The sequence below is a fragment of the Lissotriton vulgaris genome, chromosome 1_1, assembly GCF_964263255.1.
Source record: "Lissotriton vulgaris chromosome 1_1, aLisVul1.2, whole genome shotgun sequence".
NCBI lineage: Eukaryota > Metazoa > Chordata > Amphibia > Caudata > Salamandridae > Lissotriton > Lissotriton vulgaris.
In genome coordinates this window covers 1,489,699,783-1,489,727,181 of record NC_141685.1, presented here as the reverse complement: position 1 = coordinate 1,489,727,181, position 27,399 = coordinate 1,489,699,783, and the positions used below count along the sequence as shown (strand labels likewise).

Here is a 27,399-nt window from a genome sequence, read left to right as displayed (position 1 = left end):
ACAAAGCAGACGAGCCAGTCCGGATGGGCCAGACAAAAAGGCGAAAGAGCAGCAACAAAAATACCTCATTTCCAATGGAAGGCCACCGTTTAGCAGAAACGGCGACGCCAGCCAATGAAAATGAGGTGCGGGGCTTCGAGTCCCCTTCTCAAATCTAATCTCTTACAATATCTCTCGCCGAGCGAGCAGCGCTTTGCGCTGCAACACCAGGCGAGACCTAAAAAGGAGGTAGTCATGCTCTGTGCTGGAGAACGCGAGGTAGGTGTTGAGGTGAAAGTCAGACAGCAGTGTACGAGGAAGAGGAGTGCTTCCACCGCGATCTGGTGACTTAAAATGCTGTTACGTATCATACATTAACACCACAGATTACTTCACAATATGATGCACTTTTCAAGCATCCCAACATTTTAACAAAGGTAATAATGCAAAGTCTTTACGTTCAGAAGAGCACTTTAAGTGTCAAACTAATATCCCAGCTTATTTGGAAGGAAAACAAATACCGATGGTAAAACAAGGTAGCTTTGGTAAGTTTGCAGCATAGCATACAGATAAAAGATTCAGACCAAGAGAGTTGAATGGGGTGTTTAATAACAGTGAACATTTTTACATCCGAAAAGGAACTAAATAAAACAGCTAGGAATGACAGAGACTGCATTTTGTGCCCAAAGTCGGCATTCTGGCAAACTGACAGCAAGCGCTGTGCATTTTAATAAGCATTTATTTCAACTATTTCCCTATAGAAATGGGAATCACAATTACATTTACTCATTCCAGGCAGCTATTTCTACTGATCTCAACCTCATTAAGAGGCATACCTGCGGCCTTAAATCTATAAACTGCCTCCACTTAGTGCATTAAGCAACTTTTAATAAGTTGGTTGATTTCTAACGAAGTTTGCAAAATGCCTGAATTTTAATGTTAAAAGCAGCATACATCAACGTGTACAGAATGTGTGTTCTACAATCCGACTGCGTGTATGTATAACAGGCAGCTACCTGCATAAAACGGCCAAGAAACTGAACAAAGACATAAAAAAAGCACAAAAGACAAATGCAATCAGGAACCAACTGCTGGGTCATTTTTACGCTCTGCATTATTATAATTGGTGTATAGATGACCCGAGGCAGACAGCCACTTAAAACTGATTGATATGCTTAAATTTCGGGGAAGCTAGACCAAGATTCTGCAGCCTTACTGATGTGAAACTGAGCGCAACTGCCTCATAGTACTCGTCCACAACCACTACCTCTGAAAGAAAATATATCAGGTGGAACTTTGCAATACCATGGAGGAATGTTAATATGCAAATGTAACTTATTCAAGAGCAAGGAAAGTTATCAATAAAGAAGTGAAGCGAAAAGTGTTTTAAGAAAAACAATTGTTATAGCTCGATAAATTAAGAATAGAGGTAAATTACATCTCCCCAAACCTTGAAACAGTTTGTCTAACAAACATTTCTACATTCTTCAACTTAATGTTTAACAAAGTGTTTTTTCTTAACTTATGCTGAATAAAAACGCGGTAGTTCTAAAATAATTCACAGCAAGCAATACTGTTCGAATATACACAATCTATTTTGAAAGCTGTTAACATATTTATACACAAAAGTATATATTTGAAGTCTTACCTGAGCATGAAAATTTGAAATAGTCGTTGTTTCTATATCCTTCTTTCCCAAAATCTCCATTTTCACTGGCGAATTGGGAAAATTAAAGGAAAAGTAGTCTAAAAAGTCAGGTAAATATTTAGCTGCCCCGTGAACAATACCCATTACATAGTAAGCTGCACAACTGTCATTTTCACTAAAAGCCAGACCCACAAACTCCTCTGCAAATCTCTCCATCTCCACAGGAGACAAGTGGGAGAGTTCTTTGCTGTAGGCATGAGCCACAGATGCACCTCCATTAGGCTGATGCTCAATATGAATGAGCCGTTTAAACTCCGTGTCCAATTGTTTGATTTTGCTTTGAACCCGAGGCTCCTTTAAAGAGACAAATGGAAACTCACTATTCTCTAATATCTGGGATTCACCATCGTTTTCACTCTTGATTTCTGTATTCTTCCCTGTGACTTTTTCAAGATGATCAGCGAGATTTACTTTGGTTTCTTGATCCGCAACATTAGAAACCAAACCTGAGCAGATAGTCTGAATGGATTTGCTGTACATCTTTGGATGCTTTCGCTTTTCGCTCTCTTTGTGTTTCTTTTTCTTTTTCTTCTTGACTTTCTTGATCAGCAATTCCTCAGCATTTACAGTCGGTTTCTCGTTGTCACCTGTAAAGAATTTGAGATAAAAAAATAAATAAATAAACAGTGGGAAACCTACAACTTAATTTTAATACCCTTGAGACCCACTATAACGGGTCTTGGGCCAATGTGGGAAATATCATTCCAGTAATAACCCCTCTCATATCAACCCATAAATAGGCTGGCATAAGAGGAAGCTAATTAAATCACATTGCTGGCCCAAGCTACTGATGGCACATCTGTTTCTGGTATAGGAAGTAGTTATGATTGAGTTCAAAGTCATTAAGTTCCATATTTAGATGTTATATAGATGGCTGACTTGGTTGAGAAGAAATATTTAGTAGTTAGCAATCTATCAGAGTATTCAATAACAGTATATAGATTGTTCACAGCCAATGTAATTTGATGGAAACCTTTATTTTTCAAGGGTAGTTTAATGAGTTAATATATTTTTCTACCATGAATTTGCACTTTACATTATGTTTTGATAATCAGGTCCTCCCTGGAATACTTTTTTGATCTTCTAAATTATGACCAGTGGGATTATCTGGTTTACATTTCAGGGGTTGGATAGCAGGACCAGTAGTACAGACTTGAAAAAAATAATCACTGAAAATAACAAAGCTTAGAGAGGGAGATATTATAGTTAGGTTCACGTTTTACCCACATAAAACCATAGAAATTCAGCAGTTAAAGTTATACTTAAGTTAAGAAACTATAACTTCTGGCCTAAAAGTTAGTTACTGGCACAACTTATAGATTCTTCAGATAAATTTAACTATTAATGCTGAATTTCTATGGTTATGTGTAGGTAAAATGTGAACTTAACTAGAACGTCCATGTAACCTTTGTTTTCTTCAGTGAATTTGTAAATTTTTAACGTAAAGTGAGATCTCATTACCGTAAATTGATAAATCACCTCCACACACGCTCTTTGGCCATGCGCAGTGGGGGTTAGCCACAGGGCCTTGCCTGCAGCCAACCCACCCACATGCACCCAACACCAAGCTGTGCACAACCTTTGGCCTTGGGCGACGGCGGTTTGGTGGGTGAGTGGGTGTATAATGTATAGATATATATTCCTGTCAGGTTGCGGCCAGCCAATCAGGACCTTGCTTTTCAAACCTGATCCGCAGGTCCCCTGCAAGTGGATCAGCGAAGGTTTTGAGCCCCTAGATATACAATTTTGTTTTCTTTAATAACTCCGAAACTACTTAACAGATTCACACCAAATTACAACAAGCATAGGTAAATGCATTAGGTTTCACCTATGTGATTAATAGTAAGCTGTGCACCTGCTGCACCATTCAAATAAAATCCTGTTGCCTGTAAGTTAACTGAACTTGTGACTACCTGTTTAGTAGTAAAATAATGCAATAGTTGGTGTTTAGAGTGGTTCCTAGAGCTTTGGGTCCCGGTGCCAGTGCACCAGCTGCACTATTGAAATCCTGACCCTAGTGCCTGCCAGCTAATCACACGTGACTGCTTATTTAGTAGTTAAATATAAAGCAATATTTGATGTTTAAAGGAGTTCTGACAACTTTTGGCCCCGGTGCTACTGCAGCACCATTGAAACCATTGCCCTAGTGCCGCACCTGCACTTGACTGCCTGTTTAGTAGTAAAGATTAGTAGTATTTTGCGTTTAGTGGGTCGCTAGAGCTTTTGGTCCCATTGCCACTGCACCTTCCGCCCCATTATTATTATTATTATTATTATGTTTCTTATATAGCGCCAGAATCGACCCCCAAAGGGGTATCTCCGCGCTTGCCTTGGGAACCCGTCCTGGCTTTTCCCTGTGAGATAGCCCCTACAGGGCATCTCCAAGGTGAAAGCCAGGCATCCAGCCACGGGGGGCCATTGTGGAGATTAAGCAAGCTTAATGCCCAGAGTTGCAGAGTGTGAACCCATGATTAGGTCAGGCACCGAAGCGAGAATTATCGAGTCCATGGACATTTGAGCTCAAGACCCTGCCGCGTCGGGAATTGAACCCTGGTCCCGGGTCTGACCTCTGCTTCAGGGTCTGCCTGCTCTAACCAGTGAGCCAAACTTCTCCATTCATGTCAAGCCCCTTTTAACTGCAAGATAACTGCAATTGTGTCTGCCTGTATAGTAGTAAAATATAGCAATATTTGATGTTTCGACGTGGTCATGACAAATTTTAGGCCCCGTGCCACAGAACCTGCTGCACCACTCAAATAATTTTTTTTAAATCTGTTTTTATTAAAAATGTTTATTATTTCAGCAACCATTCGATTAACAGTACTGTCTGTGCTCTCCATTGTAACATATATTGAAAGGCAGTGCACGTTTATAAAGTACATTTGTGTATTACCTATATCCATGCATGCACAATGTTGTCTTAGTGGATAGCATTTGCCAGTGCGATCATTTGTTGCATGTTGTCTCGTGGCTTAGGGAGGCGGGTGATAAGGTTATAGGGACAACGTAAATCAGAACGGGTGCCATATAACAGGTTCAGAGCTCCCCCCGATTCCCTTGCCTAATGCACCTCCTGTGCTGGTACGTGTAAAGACCATTTTGACATTTGTTCATTAATTGGAATTGATTGGGATGCAAACAGGTTTGTCACCTACTGCCTCTGCTTTGCCTATTGCATTAAGCTTTTTCTATGTGTATTTCTAATCAGCAGAGCCAGTCGTGGGTGAACCCTCCATAGTAGTGCCATGAGCTTGTAGTAACTCGCCCAACATCACATCCCAGCTTGTGGCAATCGGGGTCTTATGTATAACCATAGTGTCCTCTCTGTGGAGCACAATAATCTCTACCTTGACCCATGTGAGCATGGAGTGTTATCATGCTAATATATGGGGGGTAGGGGGAGATCCTGGGCCTTCCATTTCTTAGTGATTAATCCCTTAACTACCACCAATCCCAGATCTAGAAGTTGCTTTATTGTTCCAGTGCCTACGACACAGATGTAGAATGTAGGAATGCCACTCAAATGGGACTGAGCGACCCGTGCATGTAGCCAGTGTGTCCCCAATTTCCTTCCAGTATGGGCATAGAGAGGGCCTCTCCAGAGCATGTCTGCATCAGTGAGCGTGCAGTGTGGGCAGGTGACATTGGTGCGGTAGAAGTACCGGTGGATTTTAGCGGGTGAGCTGTGTGATGTAATACTGGATTCGGCGGAATTGCGCATTTCTGGGGATATGCTCCGGGCTTTCTAGCACTTAGGCCCACTCAGTGTCTTGTTGTAAACGTATCCAGGACCCTAATTAAATATCCCCGATTTATGCCCTTATGTGGTTATAACAAATCCTAACCTTATAAAGGCATAAGAATCATATCCATATTTAGTAATAGCCAATGCAGTCCAAATACGGCAAGGCTACTTCCTTAGACTCCTAGAAAGTACAACGCGTTCTTAAAACAAACCAAACCTCCAGCAACCTGGGAATTCCCCCTGCTTTTGTTTTGATTTGTCCTAGAACTCCTACGAGTCCTGAAAGAACTGCCAGTTCTTAGTGACGGTTCTTATTGGCGTCTTATGTCCAACCTTACGTCAAACACTGCACCTTCCAGGTATAAATATACCAGCATTTGCCTTAAGCAACACACGGTGGTTTGGAGCAGAGCGGCTATCTACTTACACCAAAGCCCAGCTGATGCGAGTGCCGAAGGAAGCCGTCCGCCCATTTGACGCACTGAGAAAGACGCTGTCTTTTCTCCTTCCGAGAAAATCCAGCTCCAGTGTTTCCAGCCACCCTTGCGGGTTACTGGGAGATCGGGTCCTGAGAGCGAGATACAAGACCTCCTTCATTCTAAAAGCAAGGTACGGAGCTGATTAGACCCATAGAGAATTCTTGATTCAGATTCTTGGCAAAACTAACTTAACTTAAACTGCAGCTCACTTACCCCTTCCCACGTACTAGGCTTAGGTTAGGTACACCGGGGTAGGCGTATTTTAGAAGCATCAGTTGAGTAAGTTTAGTCAACTTTTATCATTGTATGTAATTGTATATATTTTATCCGTTGTAAGTATCATATGGCTCAGAAACCATATCAATGCTTTTACAGTATTATTTCATAATACTCCTTTTACTGTACGCACTTTACTTTATGATAAGTATTGCAATTGTGGCAATTCACTTCTTTTGCATGAGAAAGAAGACTGCTCAATAAATATCACCCTTTTATTGAAAACGCCTGTATCTCTATTTCTCTGTACTCTGGTGAAACTAAGTATGCACGATTGACTAGGTGAAATAGCTATCTATTGTTTTCACACGACTCTGGAGATATACTCCTTATTCTGGAGGGAGCAAAGTTGTCATGTCTATGCGGTTGTCAGAAGCGAATCCCTTCTTGTCTAATCAGGAAAGTTAACTCCTCCCTGTTCATTCGAGAAAGTTTCTAGTGACCTCTGAGCTAGCTGGCATACCTAATTAAGTCGAACATATTCAGTAGAGACCTAGTCGACCTTAGTCCTACGTCTAAACGAATAGTTTCTTACCTGTTGGTGTAGTTTTGCAGCTTGATGATCTTTCTGGATTCACTATGCTGTGCATATTCCACAGTCTTGTGGTTGGGTCCGGATTCGTAGTCTTTTCTTTGATTTTTTTTTCTTTCGTCGCCCAGGTGGGCGTCGGCGTCACCCCTTCCTGGGTGTATTTCCGGTGACGTCGGCATGCTTCCTGTGGAAGCTCCCACCCTTGGGCGCCATCTTCGGATTCTTTTTTCCGTGTTTCTTTCGTCTTCGAAGTGATGGCAATGTTCTATGTAGGTGAAACTTCTTTTAACCGCTTTGTACATAAAGTCATTTCTGTTTTTTTAAATTTTTTTATTTTTGACCACCTCTTTCTCTCTCCAGCCTCATCTTTCTGGCGGAGGTGGGTGGGTTCGCTAGTGAATCCAGAAAGATCATCAAGCTGCAAAACTACACCGACAGGTAAGAAACTATTCGTTTTGCAGCGTGAATCATTCTGGATTCACTATGCTGTGCATAGATTTTGTAGCTCTTTCTCTCTCCAGCCTCATCTTTCTGGCGGAGGTGGGTGGGTTCGCTAGTGAATCCAGAAAGATCATCAAGCTGCAAAACTACACCGACAGGTAAGAAACTATTCGTTTTGCAGCGTGAATCTTTCTGGATTCACTATGCTGTGCATAGATTTTGTAGCGGTTTCTCATTTCTGTGGCGGCTGGGTGGAAGATGAGCTTTGGTTCTTGAATATGTGCTGGAGCACCTTTTGTCCAACTTGTGCTTCTTTGTTCATTTGAATATCAACGCAGTAGTGCTTCGTGAATGTGTGCACTGAAGCCCATGTTGCCGCCAGGCATATGTCTTGTATGGGTGTACTAGCCAGGAAGGCTATTGTTGCACCCTTTTTCCTAGTGGAGTGGGCACGTAGTCCCTCTGCTAGTTCTTGCCCTGCCCGCTTGTGGCAGAGTTGGATTGTTTGCGCGATCCATCGTGCAATAGTGTTCTTTGTTACAGCCTTACCCATGAAACTGTTGGCGAATGACACGAAGAACTGCTTTGTCTTCCTGTGTCCTTTTGTCCTCTCGATATAGTGCATGACCGCCCTTCTGGCGTCTAGGGTGTGAAGGGCTCGCTCTGCGCTATTTGTTGGTTTTTGGAAAAAACTCGGAATCTGTATGGACTGGTTCATATGGAATCTGGACACCACCTTTGGCAAGAAGTGTGGGTCAGTCCTCATCACAACCCTGTCATTCTGTATTTGTATGTATTGTTCCTGCAGAGTTAGCGCTTGAAGCTCGCTCACTCTTCGTAGGGACGTTATTGCAACCAAGAAAGCTGTCTTCATGGTCAGCATTTCTAGTGAGGCCTTGTGGAGCGGTTCAAAGGGCTCCTTCATGAGTTCTGTCAGGACTATGTTCAAGTTCCATGCCGGTGGTGGCACCCGCTTGGGTGGTGCGATCCTCTTCGCTCCTTCCAGGAATCTCTTCACAACCTGTGACGTGAAGAAGCTCCTGCCCATGGAGTCCTTCTTCATTTTATTGTGAAGTCTTTCCTTCCTGCACCATATTGTGAATCTCTTCCACTTTGCCCCGTAGCACTTCCGTGTGCTGGGCCTTCGTGCCTCCCGAAGGACCCTGAGGGTGCTCTCAGGCAGTCTCAAGTGTGCGAATTCTATGTCCTCAGGAGCCACGCCACTAGGCTCAGGCTCTCTGGCTCTGGGTGCAGTACCTCTCCGTTGTGCATGGAGAGCAGGTCTTTTCTTCTGCCGAATCTGTGGGGTGCACTCTGTGCCATCTCCATGATCTGCGAGTACCATGTCTGTCTGGCCCACTGTGGTGCGACCAGTATCAGGGTCATGTTGCTCGCTCTGCACTTGCTCAGTACTCTGTGTATCAGTGGTATCGGGGAAAAAGCGTAAGCAAATGTCCCGCACCAATCTATCCATAGGGCATTCCCAAGGGACCCTTTTTGGGTTGTCTGGATGCGAAGCTTTGGCATTTGGCATTCTGGCGTGTTGCAAACAGGTCTACTGATGGCGTTCCCCACTTGTTGAACAACCACTTCGTCTCCTGGGCATTGAGCTCCCACTCGTGGGATGTCGATGTCTGTCTGCTCAGCTAGTCTGCCTGAATGTTCTCCTTCCCTGGTAGGTGTATGGCCAGTAGGTCTATCCTGAGGGGGATGGCCCATCTCCATATCTCCTGCGCCAGTGTCGAAAGCATTGTTGACTGTGTTCCACCCTGCTTGTTGATGTAGAACATCGCTGTGGTGTTGTCTGTCTGCAGCAACACCCTCTGCTTGTACAGTCTTGTTTGGAAGGCTTTCAATGCAAGGAAGATTGTTTTCAATTCTAGATAATTGATGTGCTTTGACGCATCTGTTGGTGTCCACAGACCCCTGACTTTGAGCTCTTCCATGTGAACGCCCCATCCCATCAGGGATGCGTCTGTGGTGATGGTCACTGTTGGTGTTGGGGGTGTAAGAGGTTTTCCCTTTGCTATGTTCTCCATGGTCCACCATGTCATTTCCTTCTGCACTGCGTGCGTCACAATCACTAGATCCTCCCAACTCCCTGAAGCTTGTGACCATTGTTCCTGGAGCCATTCTTTGATGGGTCTCATGTGAAGTCGTACGTTTGGTACCAGGTGGATGCATGATGCTATCATCCCCAAGATCTTGCTCGCAGTCCTCACTGTCTGAGCTTGTCCCTTCCGGTAGAGGCGAGCTTCCCTCACCAGGGCCCCTGCTCTCTTGTTGCTGGGGAACACTCTGCCCTGCAAGGTGTTGATCTGTGCCCCCAAGAAGATCTTCACTTGTTCCGGCTCCATTGATGATTTTTTCCAATGGATGGAGAACCCCAGGTTTATCAGCTTTCTCGTGACTGTATGTGCGTCTTTCTTGCATTTCTGGTACAAGTTTGCTTTCACTAGCCAGTCGTCCAGGTAAGGATATACGTGTATTCCCTTCCTTCGTAGGTGCGCTGTGACTGCCGCGAGGCACTTTGTGAAGACCCTCGGTGCTGATTTTAGACAGAAGGCTAGTGTTGTGAATTGGTAGTGGCTGTCTCCGACCGTGAACCTGAGCATATGTTTGTGCGTTACGTTCATTGGTATGTGCAGGTAGGCGCCCTTGAGGTCTATCGTGACCATGAAGTCCCCAATCTGCAATTGCGGTAGCACCTCCTGCAGGGAGGTCATTTTGAATTTTTGTGTTCTTATGAATGTGTTCAGGAACCTGAGGACCAGAATGGGTCTCATTGTCTCGTCGACCTTTGGCACGAGGAAATACCTTGTTTCTTTCTTTGAAGGGAACCCGTTCTATGGCCTCCTTTTGAAGGAGCTCTCTCGCTTCTTCCTGAAGCCGCTGTAGCTGTTCGTTTGTTAGTGGCTTTCGCTTTGGTCTCCTGCTTGTTGGTCTCCCTTCCAATTCTAAGCAGTACCCGTATTGGATGATGTTTAGAATCCATTTGTCTGATGTGATCTCTCTCCATTCCTGGAGATAGAGTCTTAATCTTCCACCCACTGGTGTTACGTGGTGGTAGTTGTCCATTGTGTCCTGACCCCTTTGTACGTGCTGCCCCCCGGGATCCTTTCTGTGGGCGGGCACACGGGTGTCTCTGAAGTCATTTAGAAACGGGCTGCTGGCCCCCTCTTTTATGCTGTCCACGTCCATTTCCTCTCCCTCGAAAGGACTGGCCCCTTGACTGGTACTGCCAGGACTGCTTCTGTTGACTCTGTTGCGCCTGCGAGTCAGCCTGGTGCGTCTGTTGGAAAGCCTGGTGTGAAGTACCTGGCTGGTTTCCACCTCTTCCGCCGGGCCTCCGTGACTGGGTGCCCCTTTTGTTGCCTCTGAACTGCAAGGCTCCCATGGATCGTGCAGTTTCATTGTCTTTCTTTAGTTGACTGAGTTTGCCGTCAACTGTTGTCCCGAACAGCGTCTCGCCGTTGAACGGAGTGTTCAAGATGCTGTGTTGCACTTCAGGCTTAAAGCCCGAGATTCTGAGCCATGCGTGTCTTCTTTCCGTGACACCCATCATCATGAGCCTGCTGGAGGTGATTGCACCATCCAGGGCCGTCTTGAGGCAACAATTTGCCGCATTCTTCCCGTCTTCCACCAGTTTCTCGGCCTTCTGCCTGGCCTCCTGGGGTAACTCTTTCACCAGTTTTCCTAGCTCCTCCATGATCTGGTACATGTGCCTGTTTATGAGGGCATTGGAATTAGCCATGCGCCATTGGGTCGCGGCATTCCGTTCGATCCTTCTACCCACTAAGTCCATCCTTTTGCTCTCCTTATCAGGAGGAGGTCCAGAAGTGGAGGCCACGTTAGCCCTCTTCCTTGCTGTGGCTGTGATGATGGAGTCAGCTGAGACCACGCCTCGAATGTAGGCTGGGTCCTTCGATGAATGTTTGTACTTTTTTTCGGTTCTGGGAGTGACTGCCTTGCATGTTGCGGGCTCCCTGAATGCTTCCATCCCCTGCGCCAAGACGCTGTCGAGCATAGGTAGATACTGGCTCCTTGTTTGCGTGGGGAGTAATGTCTCGAGGAGAAAGTCCGCTTTCTGCTTCTCCTCGTCGAGTTTGAGCTTGAAAGCGGTTGCCGCCGACCTTATCACCGAGTTGTAAGCTCCAATGTCGTCTGGCGGCGATGGCCTCGAGGGGTATGTGTCGACCCCCTCTTCTGGGCTTTCGGTGTCGACATCCAGGTAATCCTCCTCCTGCGGGTCAGAGGTGGCCGACTCGGCGTCCAACCTGCTGTCCTCTTCCTCCTCATAGCTGTAAGCCTCGTAGGGATTCTCGTCCTCTTCCTAGTCGTCGACCATTTCGGTGCCAGGCTCATGTTCCTCGACCTGTTCCTCTTCCTCCTCGACCATTTCCTGCATGGGTGGCTTGGTCTTGTGGGGAATCGTGAAGGCTCTCATCTTGGCGTCGAAATCCTTTTTCCGCTGCAAGATGTTTTCCATTTCGGCTTCTAGTCGCCGTTTTTTCTTTTCCATCTCGGCCGCGTTGTCCGCGCCGGATTGTTCGGCCACTCTCTTCGGCGCCTGGCTCGGCTGCGAGAGCTTCGGCGTCGAGGCCTTGGACGTCGAACTGGGTTTCGGCTCCCTGTACGGCGTCGAAGCTTTAGGGTCTTTCTCCCTCGAAGTCGATCGGTCCTTTTCGGGGACAATCTTCGGCGACTTCTGCTGCTCAGCAGCTCTCGGCGCCAGGGACTCCTTCTCAGAGGATCCGCTGGGCCTGTGGGTAGCCGCGGACGTGAGGTGTGTCTGCGTCGGCGCTTTCGGGGCCTTGCCCTCGTTTTTTCGAGACTCGGAGTCTCTCGTGCTCTTGGGGAACGACGAGTCTCCTACCTTATCAGATGTCTTTGTGTAATCGGTCTCTATGACCGTGTAGCTGTCGTCTTCGGCGGCAGCGTTGTCCTCTTCCTCCGAGGACATCCCCAGCTCGTACAGCGATGGCGTCGGGCCTTTTCCTTTGAGGGTGGCGTGCGCTACCCTCTGGCTCTTCCTTACACGAAGGGTCTTCGGGGCGAAGACGGAGCAGGCGTTGCAGTCTTCACTTCTGTGTTCTACCGGTAGGCAAAGGTTGCAAACCGGGTCTTTCTGCGCGAACTTGTGGTGGCAGTTAGGGCAGAACTTGAACGGCGTGTTGTCCATCATCGAGTGTTTAGGCCTCCCTGGCCGCGCGAACGTCGACGATCGAAGTCCTCGATGAATTCTCCTTCCTTTCGCCGGGCAGTGTTCGGCGAAGTCTTTCGTAGTCTTCTTCCTTCGATATCTTCTCCAATTTCAATCTTTTCCTAGTACTTTCTCCAAAAATGTCTGGAGCCCAACGGGAACGATCCAGACCCGACCGCGGAAAAAAGAATCTGAAGATGGCGCCCAAGGGTGGGAGCTTCCGCAGGAAGCATGCCGACGTCACTGGAAATACACCCAGGAAGGGGTGACGCCGACGCCCACCTGGGCGACGAAAAAAAACAAAAAAAACAAAGAAAAGACTACGAATCCGGACCCAACCACAAGACCGCGGAATATGCACAGCATAGTGAATCCAGAAAGATTTACGCTGCAAAACTGCCGTTTATGTTATTCCAATGCACAGAGCCTATTGGGAATATAGGAACTACACTACATGTCGCCCAACGTTTGGTAAGGCGATAATCTAACGCAAGATATTAGAGTAACTCAGTCGTGCTTTTTCACACAGACCCCTTTTTTCCTGTCTGGAGTGGGTGAAAGGTTAATATCTGCAGAAACTTAGTAGGAAGAGATTCCTATGTATTAGTTTTCGGTTTAGTCAACATTGAAGGATACAGTGTTCCAAAATATTGTGCACCTAATCTTTGTTTCCTACAAACTTGCTCTGCAAAAACTTTCATTAAACAATGTCAACTAACGGCGACAACAACGAAACCGGTGGACCCGCAGTAGATGTGAATCAACCGGGAGCATACCTTACAGGGTTTAATGAAGATAACGACCCGGATGCTATAATCATCCCGGTCAATATAAGAAAAACCATAACTATAAAACTTATACAAAATGGAGTAACATCAAGAGGTGGTACAGTTATGAATTTCGGCAGACAGAGGTATTCTATTCCTGGATACATTTTCCAGCAGCACATGCTGTAACACATGAGTTCCACTACTACAAAAAAGCATAAGCTCCAGAGGAATACTCTCCTTTCGAGGAAGTTGAAATTCCACTAACATACCAAGAGCACCTGCTCTGGTTTAATGGCGCCCTAAAACATTAAAATCACATTACCAGGCTCGGTCCACGAGGTAGACCAGGAGCTACATGGCCGGTTCTAGCCAGCTTATACACCACACCCGGACATTGTAAAAATGTCAAGCGAAGAACTCTTAGTTACAATAAAAGAATTAACAAAAGCATATAGAGATTTAGTTCAATTAACAATTGACGGTACAACCTACCGACTAAATACACTAACTGAAAATCCTGAAAAGACTTTCATTAGAAATAATCTAAATTCTGAAAAGAAGAAGCGGGAGGGTAATAAACAAACCACTCACAGAGAAAAACAATTTCAGTCCAGAGGAAGGTCTCCCCAACGAAGAAATAGATCTCCAGGAAGTGGGGGGGGGGGGGGGCGGGGGGGGGGGGGGGGGGTAGGAGGGGGGGGGGGGGGGGGGGTAAGTCTCCACAATGGGATCCCTCTGAAAAAAGATACAACCTTAGAAATAGGGACAATTTGAAAAAACCTGACAGATATCAAGATATTGATACACGTACCTCTCGATCTTTTCAGACTTCCTCAAAGAAATCGGAAAGAAGAGGACGGTCGGAACATAAAGAAGAGCGCGTCAAGTCCAAAGACAAGGAACCTGCTCATCAAAGTAAAAAATTACAATTTCCCAGAAAGAAGGTAGCCAGTATTAAAATAAAACATGCCGAGAATCCTGAGGACACAACTTAACAAGCATTTACAATGCAATGGTTTCGCCTTTAGAAAAGTTAGAACTATTGGCATTGTAAATGACAAAATTTGTATTTATGTGTTGGTTTTGAAAACAGATAAATAAATGGCATTGTCATTTACATTGCCATTAGCTTAATCTCTCGCAAATGTGAGACCTATTGTACCCTACGGACGAGCTCAGCAGACAGCAATTACTACCACACACACCCAGAGCCACACACACACACCCAGAGCCACACACACCCACCCAGAGCCACACACACCCACCCAGAGCCACACACACACCCACCCAGAGCCACACACACACCCACCCAGAGCCACACACACCCACCCAGAGCCACACACACACACCCAGAGCCACACACACCCACCTAGAGCCACACACACACACCCACCCAGAGCCACACACACACACACACACCCCCAGAGCCACACACACACAACCACCCAGAGCGCCACACACACACCCACCCAGAGCCACACACACACACACACCCTCCCAGAGCTACACACACCCTCCCAGAGCTACACCCACCCACCCAGAGCCACACACACCCACCTAGAGCCACACACACCCACCCAGAGCCACACACACACACTCAGGAGAGCAAGCACAGCGAGGGGGCAGGGAAGCAAGAACAGCGAGGGGACAGGGAAGCAAGCACAGAGCGAGGGGGCAGGGAAGCAAGCACAGCGAGGGGGCAGGGAAGCAAGCACAGCGAGGGGGCAGGGAAGCAAGCACAGCGAGGGGGCAGGGAAACAAGCACAGCGAGGGGGCAGGGAAGCAGGCACAGCGAGGGGGCAGGGAAGCAAGCACAGCGAGGGGGCAGGGAAGCAAGCACAGCGAGGGGGCAGGGAAGCAAGCACATCGAGGGGGCAGGGAAGCAAGCACAGCCAGGGGGCAGGGAAGCAAGCACAGCGAGGGGGCAGGGAAGCAAGCACAGCGTGGGGGCAGGGAAGCAAGCACAGCCAGGGGGCAGGGAAGCAAGCACAGCCAGGGGGGCAGGGAAGCAAGCACAGCCAGGGGGCAGGGAAGCAAGCACAGCCAGGGGGCAGGGAAGCAAGCAGAGCAATGTTTCCAGTGCTTGGCTATTCTGAACACACCACACGTGAGGGTGTTACCATCATAAATTGATTACTGCAAATATTTCTCTCATAAATGTATAGGTGCTAGCTCCAGTAATGTGGATGCATCTAAATGTTGATATCTTTTAGAAGGAAAAAGGTATACAATTAATTTTCAACTGTTTTGAATTATTCCTTGATCAATTCGTACTGTGATAACTACATAATCAGAGACACCTTGCCTGCAGCCACCTCTACATGATTTACAGCCTTTGGCACAGACACAGCCCACCGGACTTCGCAGAGCTAACATGGTGATTTCAGGGAACACAGTCGAAACATCCTTAAACAGAGACATACACAACTTCTCTAAAACAAAACGAGTTTGTGTTTTCCCTTTGTTTAGATGAAGCTTTTTACACACACCGCCCGCCCACCCCCACCACCACCACCACATGCAGCCTCCAAACTGCGTCACTCACTCATTAAACCAAGAGGAAATACCAGTCCCGCCCCCCCGCGCCCCCACCTCAACGGGCACACACTTCGACACCCCACTGACATCAGGGCGCACAGTCACAGCACACAGGCATATTCATAACGCAAGTCCCATTTTACGTGTTACATTAATTATACGATTTAACTTCTTAGGCCCAGAGTCTGTCCTTTCTTTACCACCCTGCAGCACGCCACGTGGGATGAACGTACAGACTGCTCTAAAATGATGCCATGCACCACATAATCAGAGACACCTTGCCTGCAGCCACCTCAACGTGATTTACAGCCTTTGGCACAGTCACAGCCCGCCGGAGTTCGCAGAGCTAACATGGTGACTTCAGGGAACACAGTCGAAACATCCTTAAACAGAGACAAACACAACTTCTCTAAAACAAAACGAGTTTGTGTTTTCTCTAGATTTAAATGAAGCTTTTTACACACACCGCCCGCCCACCACCACATGCAGCCTCCCTCGAACTGTGCTAACTAAGTTGGCCTTTCAAGACTGGAATTTCTAGATAAGAGGAGCGCTTGGTGTCAGCCACGAGGAGTACGACTTCCTCATGTCGGCCTGGAGAAATGACCCAAAAAAACCTTCGAAGAAAAAAAAAAAAACCACCGCCGCATGACGCACGAAAATGGGCGGGATGAGTAAAAATGGCCAGAACGCCCACGAATCTGCTCCGGCAATGACAGACAGATCTCTCTTCCAATGGCTAGCCTCCATTTATGGAGCTAGCCAATGGAAGAGAAGGCGGGACCAAAGCCAGTACTGTTTCTAACATCAGATTTCGCCTGCGCGAACGCTGCTGCTGCGGGCGCCAGGCGAAACCTAAAAACGGAGAGTGGGCCCAGACAATGCTAGACAGCGCAGCAGAAGTGACCATAGCTCACACGATCTCGATGAATCTTCTGGAGACAGTGGACATGAATGAATACATTAAAGTGGAAACTGCAGACACCCGAGTGAGCGTGCCCCATAAACTATATGAAATAACATTACGTATAGAGGGAGATAAAACTAGGAAAATAAAAGGTCTCTTTTGGGAGAATCTATCTAAAGGCTATGATATCCTTCTAGCACAAAGGGACTGGCCACCAGGGAGTGCCCACATGGCGAAGAAATGATTATGCCTGCATTCTCAAATCACATTCCAATTCATAAAAAATACACATTTGCAAGAAAATGGGCAGTGGCCCAAGCCCCTGCATTATATAAAAATTGTGTAGGATGGGATGAGGATTCTCCTCACCATAAAATCCAGTTAAAAAAATCAACCTACTGCACAGAGGCAGTATCCTGTTAAGCAAGAAGCTAAAAAACAAGTAAGAGAAATTTTAGATCAACTTGAATATCAGGGGGTGATTGAAACATGCACCTCACAAATGAACAACCCTTTGTTTCCTGTATCCAAGCCAGATGATTCATATCGCCTAGTTTTGGACTACAGACACCTAAACTCCTGCTATAAAACTTTTGCAGTACAAAACTCACACAGTGCAGCACTAATGAATAACATTGTGCGCAAGAAATATAAAACAACATTAGATATTTCAAATGGTTTCTTCTGTCAAAACATAGCACCTGAAAGCAGATATTTGACCGCTTTCTCCAACATGGGGACCAAAAAACAATTTTGTCGTCTCCCACAGGGATTCAAGAATAGCCCAGGATTATATTCAGCCAGGGTAACAGAGTTACTACAAATATATGATGATGAGGCATTATCTTATGTTGACGACATCTATCATACAGACGATGACCTGGAAACTCACTTGAAAAGAGTGAACACCATAATACTTGGGTTCGCAGCTGAAGGGTACAAATTCAACTTTAAAAAATCACGAATTGCCCATCTAACTGTCCTATTTTTAGGATATGAATTATCAAGTGAAGGCAAAAGCCTAGCAGACAACTTCCTAGAGAAGTGTGCAGTACTCCAAGCTCCAACAAGCATTTACAATGCAATGGTTTTGCCTTTGTTAAAGTTTGAGCTATTGGCAATGCTCTTGACATTATTTTTATTTATGTTTTTTTTTAACATAAATAAATGGCATTGTCATTTGCAATGCCACTAGCTTTATCTTTTGCAAATGACACCCACAAACACCTACAGAGAGCCCCCCCCAACAAACCCCCACACAGAGCCCCCCACACACACTGCGAGCCCCCCCACACACTGCGAGCCCCCCCACACACTATGAGCCCCCCACACACACTGCGAGCTCCCTCCACACACTGCGAGCCTTCTCCACACACTGCGAGCCTCCCCCACACACTGCGAGCCTCCCCCACACACTGAGAGCCCCCCCCCACACACTGAGAGCCCCCCCACACACTGAGAGCCCCCTTATCGTAACGGACCTTCATGCTCTCACTAAATCTAGAGTTGACAGTCCACAGGGGCGTCCCCAAACCGAAAGTTGCATTGGTAAAGACTCGAGATCGGTATTATGGTATAGAGACAAAATATCGACTGGACATAATATCGAGTTTAAAATATAGACTGGACAAAATATCGACTGGACATAATATCGACTACAAAAATATCGTTTTTCAGGTAAGTGAAGTAATATCGACTGTATAAAATATAGATAGCAAAAATATCGATTTTTTAATAATATATAATATTTTATAGTGTATTTTTATGTAATAATATGTGTGAATAGTGTGTATTAATGTTATTAAATATTTTATTACATGAATTTTGTTTTGATAATAATTGCGTAATGTAATTCTGTAGCGGGTTGTGGGTTTATAGGGGAATAGGGTGGGAAGTAATTTAATAATAATTAATTAATATATGTTTGTTAATATTTTTAATTAATAATAATTGATAATTAATTAATATTAATTAGTTAATTAATATAATTTTGAATATATTTTGTATTAGTAAATAATTGTTAATTAATTAATTGTAATTAGTTAATTATATTAATTAGAGTACATTTTTTATATATATAATTTTGTGTTATTTTTAAGTAATTAATTTTGATAAAATAATATTAATTATTAAAATAATTACACCTAATGTTCTAATATATTTACTTTATTGTTATTGTTAATTAATAATTAATTGGTAATTAAATAATATTGATAAATTTTGGGTAAAGGAGCATTTTTAGGGTTCAGGGTCAGTTTTCAGTTCATGGGTAAAGGGGTATTTTTAGGGTTCAGGGTCAGTTTTCAGTTCAAGGGTAAAGGGGTATTTTTAGGGTTCAGGGTCAGTTTTCAGTTCATGGGTAAAGGGGTATTTTTAGGGTTCAGGGTCAGTTTTCAGGTCATGGGTAAAGGGGTATTTTTAGGGTTCAGGGTCAGTTTTCAGTTCATGGGTAAAGGGGTATTTTTAGGGTTCAGGGTCAGTTTTCAGGTCATGGGTAAAGGGGTATTTTTAGGGTTCAGGGTCAGTTTTCAGGTCATGGGTAAAGGGGTATTTTTAGGGTTCAGGGTCAGTTTTCAGGTCATAGGTAAAGGGGTATTTTTAGGGTTCAGGGTCAGTTTTCAGGTCATGGGTAAAGGGGTATTTTTAGGGTTCAGGGTCAGTTTTCAGGTCATGGGTAAAGGGGTATTTTTAGGGTTCAGGGTCAGTTTTCAGGTCATGGGTAAAGGGGTATTTTTAGGGTTCAGGGTCAGTTTTCAGGTCATGGGTAAAGGGGTATTTTTAGGGTTCAGGGTCAGTTTTGGGTTTTTGGGTAAAGGGATATTTTTAGGGTTCAGGGACAGTTTTGGGTTTTTGGGTAAAGGGGTATTTTTAGGGTTCAGGGTCAACAAATAAGATTTTAAAAAATTATTTTTATTATTTTCATTTATTATTTTATTATTATAATTTAATTTAAGTCGTTTTAAGTATATTTTAGTAATTAAAATGTAATATTAATTTAATTTAACACTGTTTTTAATAAAGTCGATATTTTTTACATCTATATTTTTGTTAACGATATTTTGTACTCGATATTTTTGTACTTACCTGTTTGTAGATACAAACTCGATATTTTGACTGTCGATATTTTGTCCACGATATTTTGGCAAGTCGATATTTTGGCAGTCGATATTATTTCAGTGATCCCGGTATTATGTAACTAGTTAACCCTTCTCTCGGGCTACCTGCCGGACATCTGACTTTCCATAGATGTATTAAGAATCTTTTCTGATCCTTAACAGCAAAATACTGCTAGTTTTGCCATGTCTGGTTGTCCATAAGTTGACACCTAAACAAGTCCCTTGAACACTCCTAGGTAGAACTCCCCAAAAGTGTGTCACTTTGCAGCACACTCCCAGACAATGCTCCCCATTGTCCCAGCATGTGCAGAGACATGTTAATGAACATCACTGCCCCTTCACTACCCTCTTTCCCATTTGACAGCTCAATCACACTGGTAATCATGGCTTTCACACCCTTGCCAGCAAGCACTTACTTCTTTGCCAATAGCTGCCCCCACAGTATTGCCTGCCAACCTCCTGCTCCTACAAGCATCCTTGCCTGCGTGACTAGTATGGTTCCTTCGTCTCGCCTGTCCATGCACATGGCTGTCATTTAATGAAACACTTTGACCCTGGCCACGGACACACCCCTCAGCCCCTTATCCTCTTCCATTTCAACTGCCCCAGGCACGACTGTCAGCAGCCTAAGAACCCCGGCTCACACTAAGTGCTTATTTTACATCCAGCAGCAGACTGTCCCACCCCTCAGCTGAGCCTTTACGGCCACCTCGCCTTCCAGGAGTCCACTCACCTGGTTGTCCATAGCTGGGTCCCCACCTCCTCCCAGGGCTGCTCAGTTCACTTTCCGGGGGCTCCCCTCACGGGCCTTCTGCTAGTGGCATTCTACGTCCATTTGGGCGCGGGGCTGGGTCACGCAAGCCCCCGACGAAGGGACAGAGGGATGGCGGCAGACAAAACAAATCCAGCCAGGCTCCGGCCCCAGCCTAGGCCTCGGCTCCCTCCGCACGCAGCAGCCACGGCCAGCGCGCGGCCAATTGGCTGCCAAGGAGCCGGAGTGCCCGGCTCAAATCTGGCCAATCACAAATAAAAGAGGGAGTGACTTCCTCCCTTCTAGGGATGCCCTAGGGCCGCAAACACAGAAGTAGGACATCAAACACTAGGCCGTGCTGAGCAGTAGCAGACGCTGTACGTCTTACTCCTTAGGGGTGACAAAGACGAGGAAACAAACGGCCATCTTGATGTCTTGCCCGGTTATTTCTCCAGGAGCAGAATGAGAGAAAAAACTCATACAATTGTTTTTCTAATAGTTTAACAAATTTTATTTGTAAATTAATTGTAATAGTTCAAATTGATGTAACAAACGGGGGCTCTTCTTCTTAGAACGTCGCAAGGACATAAATGCAACTGTTTTTTTCGTTTCTCGTAATGCAGTTAGGGTGTAGAATTCCAATTCCAGTGAATGAAAACTGCATTCCGCCAATAGCAGCGCGTCCCAAGCAGGAAGGGAGGTGCCGGGAATTGGCTTCCGGCTGACGTAGCGTGACGTAGCCAAAAGCCAAAAATTCTCGGGAACGCCCCCGAATCTGGTCCTGCATTGACGGACAAACGTGTCTTCCAATGGCTAGCCTCCATTTATGGAGCTAGCCAATGGAAGACGGGGGCGGATTCCAAGCCCCATACTATACTCATTAGGTTTTCGCCTGCGCGAAAAAGCTGCGCAGTGCGCAGCTTTCGCCAGGCAAAACCTAAAAACGCTGAAAAACTTACAATCAATACTATGTTATGCAGAGAGGGTTAAACCTCTTTACGAACTAATAAAACCTGATTTTAAACCAATTAATTGGACTCAAAAACACACAGAAATTTTAGGATCATTACAGACGGACATGTTAACTAAAACAAAACTGCAAACACGCGCAAACGAACGCAACCTTGTAATCCGAGTCATCCCAGGAAGATGCGGATTCACATACCTGACCTCTAATGAGGGAGAAACGGTACCAATAGCTTACAAATCACACTTGTACACACAAGCTGAAATTAAATTCAGTTCTACTGAATTTGTTTTAAATGCGGTTTAAACTGCTGTAGCAAAAGAAAGAGCCCTAGCCCAAGGAAAGAGGATATCTGTTTTAACAGCAGTATCAGCCCTTGAGGCAGTAACAAGGCCAGGCATTCCAAATGCAATAGCTCTAGATCCAAAATGGATACATAGGGAAAATTCTCTTGCTACAGAAGACGCGAAACACGGTTTTGATCCGAAAATGAAAAAACTAGAAAATCTGGAATACGAATATGAATGCCCTCTGTCAGTAGAAATTCTACCTCTCGAACAGTACACCTGTGTAATCTACACGGACAGATTTGCAGAACACTACGTTGTGGAAAAACAAATTTACAATGCTGCGTGCGCGATTGTTAAAGGTCGCTGGCGCTTAGGTAAATTCAGACCGATGGTCACTAAAACTGAATCACTCAGAAACTGTACAGCTCAGCGAGCTGAAATAAGATCTCTAAAGATGGCACTTGAAAATGCCGATCGCGAATTCCCCACACTAATAGTGTGCGATTCGCATCACTGCGTCTGGTCTAACAACAATTCCATGCAGACCTGGATATAAAACGGTTACAAAGATGAGACAGGTGCCCCAATAAAGCATAAAAACTATGGGAACAGGTAGTTCTTTTGCAGAAAGAACTACAAAAGACTCACGTGATACATACGCAGAGTCTTCAACGTGATGGCGTTCACGTTGAGGGAATTCATTGGCTGACAGAACCACAGCGGCAGTGGATCACTCGGCTTCCGTAGCTACAAAAAAACGTACGAAAAAACTAATAGATGGCTAAACGCTGCTTGCAATAAAAGCCTCAATGGAAGGCAATTATGCAGCGTTACCTCTAAACTATCCACTCGGCAATACATACATAATTGATGCGAACTCCGTTTCGTTTGCTCAAATCTCTGGAGTGGGGGATAGAGTAATTCCAAACACGAACCGGAGAGTCTACTTGATACAAGAAGCACACATGGGATTGGGTCTGAGGCACCAAGAGATCCTGAAATCTCTAATAGAATTACAATCAAAATTCTGGTGGCCGGGGATGAGCGTGCAAATTTATAACTTTGCAATGAATTGTCAGGACTGCAACGGAGATCCCAGTTGTGAACCGGACCAGACACCTGCCTAGACACCTCTACTAGACAGCATCATGCTATCTATACGCAGACACCCAGACGGAAGAATGCGATCCCATAATTATTAAGACAAGATACATTTGGATGTGGCCCCAGCGCTCGGCTGACGCCAGAACTGTTATAAAAGATTTGCAAGTCTTTATCGGCACATACGCAATTGGCGTGCTACATTCTGACCAGGGTCCTGCGTTAAGCTCCTGGGCTTACAAGGAGGCCATGGCCAGCATGGGCATTGCATTGAGGTACTCTAGTCCATTCCATCCAGAGGGAAATGCGGTAGTGGAGAGAAAAAACCGTGAAATAAAGCAATCCATAACAGCGAGGGTATTAGGTTCGGGTGACGGGTGGGTCAAACATTTAATAAGTGTCCAACGTAGTCTTAATAACATGCCAAGAAATTCTCTAGGAGGTATCAGTCCGTACGAACTTTCATTTGGTACTAGAATGATCAACCAGGATTTGGATTGTCAGACTTCAGTAGTGAAACAAAAAACCTTTGATATCGTAGATCGTTTGGCTGTTTTACAGGACTTAAAGGAAACAAGAAGAAGTCTAAGTAACGAAAAGCGAAAGCCAACGACTACTGAAGAAAAACCACCTGTCCCAGCAAGACCTGTCTGTATTCCAAAGATTGGGGATCTGGTCAGAGAAAAGATCGCAGTGAAGAAGGAATTTGGGCCTTCTTACAGAAAAGCAGTACCTGTCTTAGCTGTCAGCGGAACAAGATCAGTAGTACTATCGTCCCTTGCTGGTATAAAGGAGAACCGAGTTGTATCAATCGACCTGGTGAAACCACAACCATGTGGCCGATAATAAGTAGTAGGCCTAGTGGACTCCCAAGAAATAGCAGAAGACAAAATCTTACTACAATCCAAGAGGTTCAAACTGAGAGACTAATCACATTTGATAAACCCTCAGTGAATAATAAAGGACTATGCAACAAAGCCATGGAACTTGTACCTCTTGATACCCAAATCACAACAGTTCTCCAAGAAACACCTGTCTACAACGATGTAGCCTCGGACTATACAAATGTAACAAAAGAAAATCCAAAGATCAATGGAAATCCGGAAGCAATTCCACCAATTGACAGAACTGCATCTGGCTACTTTATCAACTTTGATGACTTTTCCGATGATCCAATTGAACATAGAGACAAGCCAGCAACAAAAACATTCAAAGAGAAAATTACAGAGCTCTTTCACCAACTGAAAGAGACATATCTGATCTCACTATGGATTGAATATTAGACTGTGTTAGGTGTACTTTTCCTCCTGCTTTAGCTCATCTTGGTTTTAAGTTTGGGTAGATTTATTGATGGAAAATATAGTACAATGGACACAGCAAGTCAGAACATCAACTTGGTCCTGAAACCACACAGATCCTCTCACATCGAAAAAAGAGAACTATCATCAGTGAACATCACAGCCATCCCTATACCTGGTGGTATAGCATGGGACAAACTGACTATGAAATCTATGGCCTGGTTGAGCTCTTGAAATATCCACACCAATTTAAGATCTCCTTAAGTGACTTTGTATCACCTGGTACTTTCTCTGATGATTGGGACTTTGAAAATATGAACAATATGATGTCAGATTTAGAAATGTCAGCAAAATTTACAGAACATGAATATTTACAGGGTTCGTCGAATTATGAGGAAATGTATTGTTACAATCACTTTGGGCATCACTATCTGCATAAATCTGCAAATCCTAGAAATGATTTTAGTTATAATCAGTGGGAACATAGTCCAACTCTTCCAAAAGGCAGTTCGAAAACATTTTATGAGAAATTTCCATACCTCAGGGTTTAATTACACTAATCCAGAAACGTTTTATTTCAAAATGTTAAATAAGACAGGAGTGAAAAACATGTTGACAAATACTAAATTGATTTATTCTGAAAAATCTTATGAAAAAATGTCTACATTTGGTTTTGAATTTTGGAAAAACAACATTGAGACAAAAACCATCTGGGGTACAAAAGAGTGGCAGGTACAAGGTAGTGAATCATTGTTTAGAGCCTGCATGATCCCAGAACAAATAATGTTCCTGAATGACACCATTCAACAAACAACCTGTCTTTGTTTAGCCATGATAAAAGATTTAAACAACCCGGCTATACCAAAGCCTATGCCTGATAGAAACACCACTACAGATGAGGGGTTAGACGTGTCCTATATTTTAAAACAAAACAGAACACTTCCTGATTGGAACAAATGGTTGATCTTGCCCACAGACACTACTAACTATCAAGATAGATTCCTGATACAGGGGTTCAAACAGAACAGGCCAGACCCAAGATATTCCCAGAGTCAACATCCAGGGATAGTTACAACATACAGTGTAGGAAAACTATGCCTCGATTGGCTACAGAGATTCACACTTCCCGAAATTAAGAAACACAAGTTTACTTAAAGAAGGTGCTGACTCGCGAGATTACATAATGGGACCTCGCAAACAGCGTCAAAAACTATTCATATATGCCGGTATATACGCAGCTTACAATGAAGCTTAGAAAGTAACACAAATTGAAACTGCAGAAAAAATACGAGAAATTGATAGTATTAATTTGGAAAAATCACTTTCTGTAGTAGACAATGAGTTAACGACTCTGTCCTCCAGAATTTATTCACTGGACAGCATTGTATCATCTGCTATTGATATAATAGAACAGGATATGCTAATGTTACAACATGGTCATTCCCAATTGCGTTCTATTGTACAGCTAGGCTGGACGTTACAAAACCTTCATTCAGGCTACGTGCCATGGCGTCTAATCAACATAACGTCATTATTTTCTATCTTTAACCTTACTGATAGACAAATCTCGTTGGCACAAAAAGGAGCAGACTTTACAGTGCTGAGCATTGAAAAACTAGAAAGATTACCTTTAACAATGTCAGAAAGACCTGTCATTGAATGGATAATACATGGCACCATTACAATCCCGATAACAACTTTTTAGTTTCAATACTGCCAAAAATATATACCAGCAGGCCTGTATGAAAGGTTGGGTAAAGGATACATCAAATCAACCTGGAATTTACCTTTTACACATAGATGTTATAGTAAAGGGAAAAAAGAGGTATTTCTTAGTGGTTACAATTGTAAAAAATCACTAAGCGGTACACTTCTGTGTCAAGGTATTAACTTGCATGGAGCCTGCGAAGGTTCATCAAACAACCTTTCATGTTATCTGCACGGCACCCCTGCTACATAGATAGAGCCCTTTTTCAGACAACTTTCCAATGGTAGCTACGTTATATTAAGTGACCACAGCTGTTGTGGCAGGATGCCAGGAAAAGCCTATCTCGTGAGCGTTACTTCCAGGGTCATTTGTTGTATGCAAGTATTGTATCCAAACAGCAATCCAGACATGGAGGCAGCAATATGGCCTTCTGTGAATATCTCTTCTATTCAAATTGATACTTTAAGCAGAATGAAGTCTATTCTTTTACAAACAACTGTGCCTTTAACCTCGTCCAAAGAAATGTATGACCTGCAAGTTGCAAGGACAGCGGCAGAGATACATACCCTATTATCAACAAATTGTCACGTGCATTTCGTAGAAATGTTAAGCCAAATCTTAAACATGTCAGATACCAGTGGCATCGCACATGTATTTAAGACAATTTTTTCGGGACTGTTAGCACCCTTTGAAACAGGTCTGGGCATCTTCCCGAATTTTGTGCATTCTCTTTTCGGTGACCTGCCTCTTATTTTGGGACTAATAGCAGGAATTTTATTTTTGTTCCTTCTGCTCCGATATGGCAAGCCAAGTCACAGACAAAACTCAGGCTACGATGGAAGAAATGATCCTAGCAATACGATACCTAGACCTTATCACTAAGGTCCTCGGATTGGCCCGGCTAAGAGATCTGAATACTACCTGGTTTCTTTCATTCAGACCAATTTGGCAAAATTGCATTTTACCTGTGCTTCGATGTCTGCTATGCGGAGAAGAATGCGTGTTGGACATCTGTCTTACACTACCATCAGCAGTACCAATGGATATCAATGCTTTGCTTTGTCCGGTAACGACTCATGCAACGTGTTGTCTCCAGTGGCTACCGATTCTGATGACGGCATTCGTTGAGACTTCACCATTACGATTAGGTGGCGGTGAAGTACGGGATGAAAGCGGCACCACACAGGTACAACCTTCTGTGAACATTGCTGATCTAGACACCGACGATGGCAATGCATCGCATATATAGAACTAGTTACTTACCTGTTCACTATGGTTCTCCAGTATTATCTTTCATAGATTCACATCAGCCAGAAGAGTGAGCGAGATCCAAGCTTTTTCTATTTTGGACCCCTTCATACAATTCAGGCCAGATAAAGTGATGCTAAGAACTAACCCAAAATTTGTGCCTAAAATACCCTCTTATTTTCATCTAAATAAACCTGTGATCCTGCCTACATATTTTAAAAATCCTTCCACAGCGGCTGAAAAAGCTCTACATACTTAGGATATTGGCAGATGCCAATAATTTTACATTGAGAAGACTAAAAATTTTCGCAAATCAAACCAATTGTTTGTTCCTTACTCCAG

General features: G+C 44.4%; 1 protein-coding gene across 2 annotated transcripts in view; it reads right to left on the bottom strand.

Annotated features, from left to right (window-relative positions):
• Window positions 1-27,399, bottom strand: part of RSBN1L (round spermatid basic protein 1 like) — a 350,429-nt gene that overhangs the window by 192,889 nt on the left and 130,141 nt on the right. For both annotated transcript variants that reach the window (XM_086967371.1, XM_086967369.1), the window contains exon 3: window positions 1,628-2,274. In XM_086967371.1, the coding sequence (XP_086823497.1) occupies window positions 1,628-2,274 (647 nt within the window). The remainder of the gene's footprint in view (window positions 1-1,627; window positions 2,275-27,399) is intronic.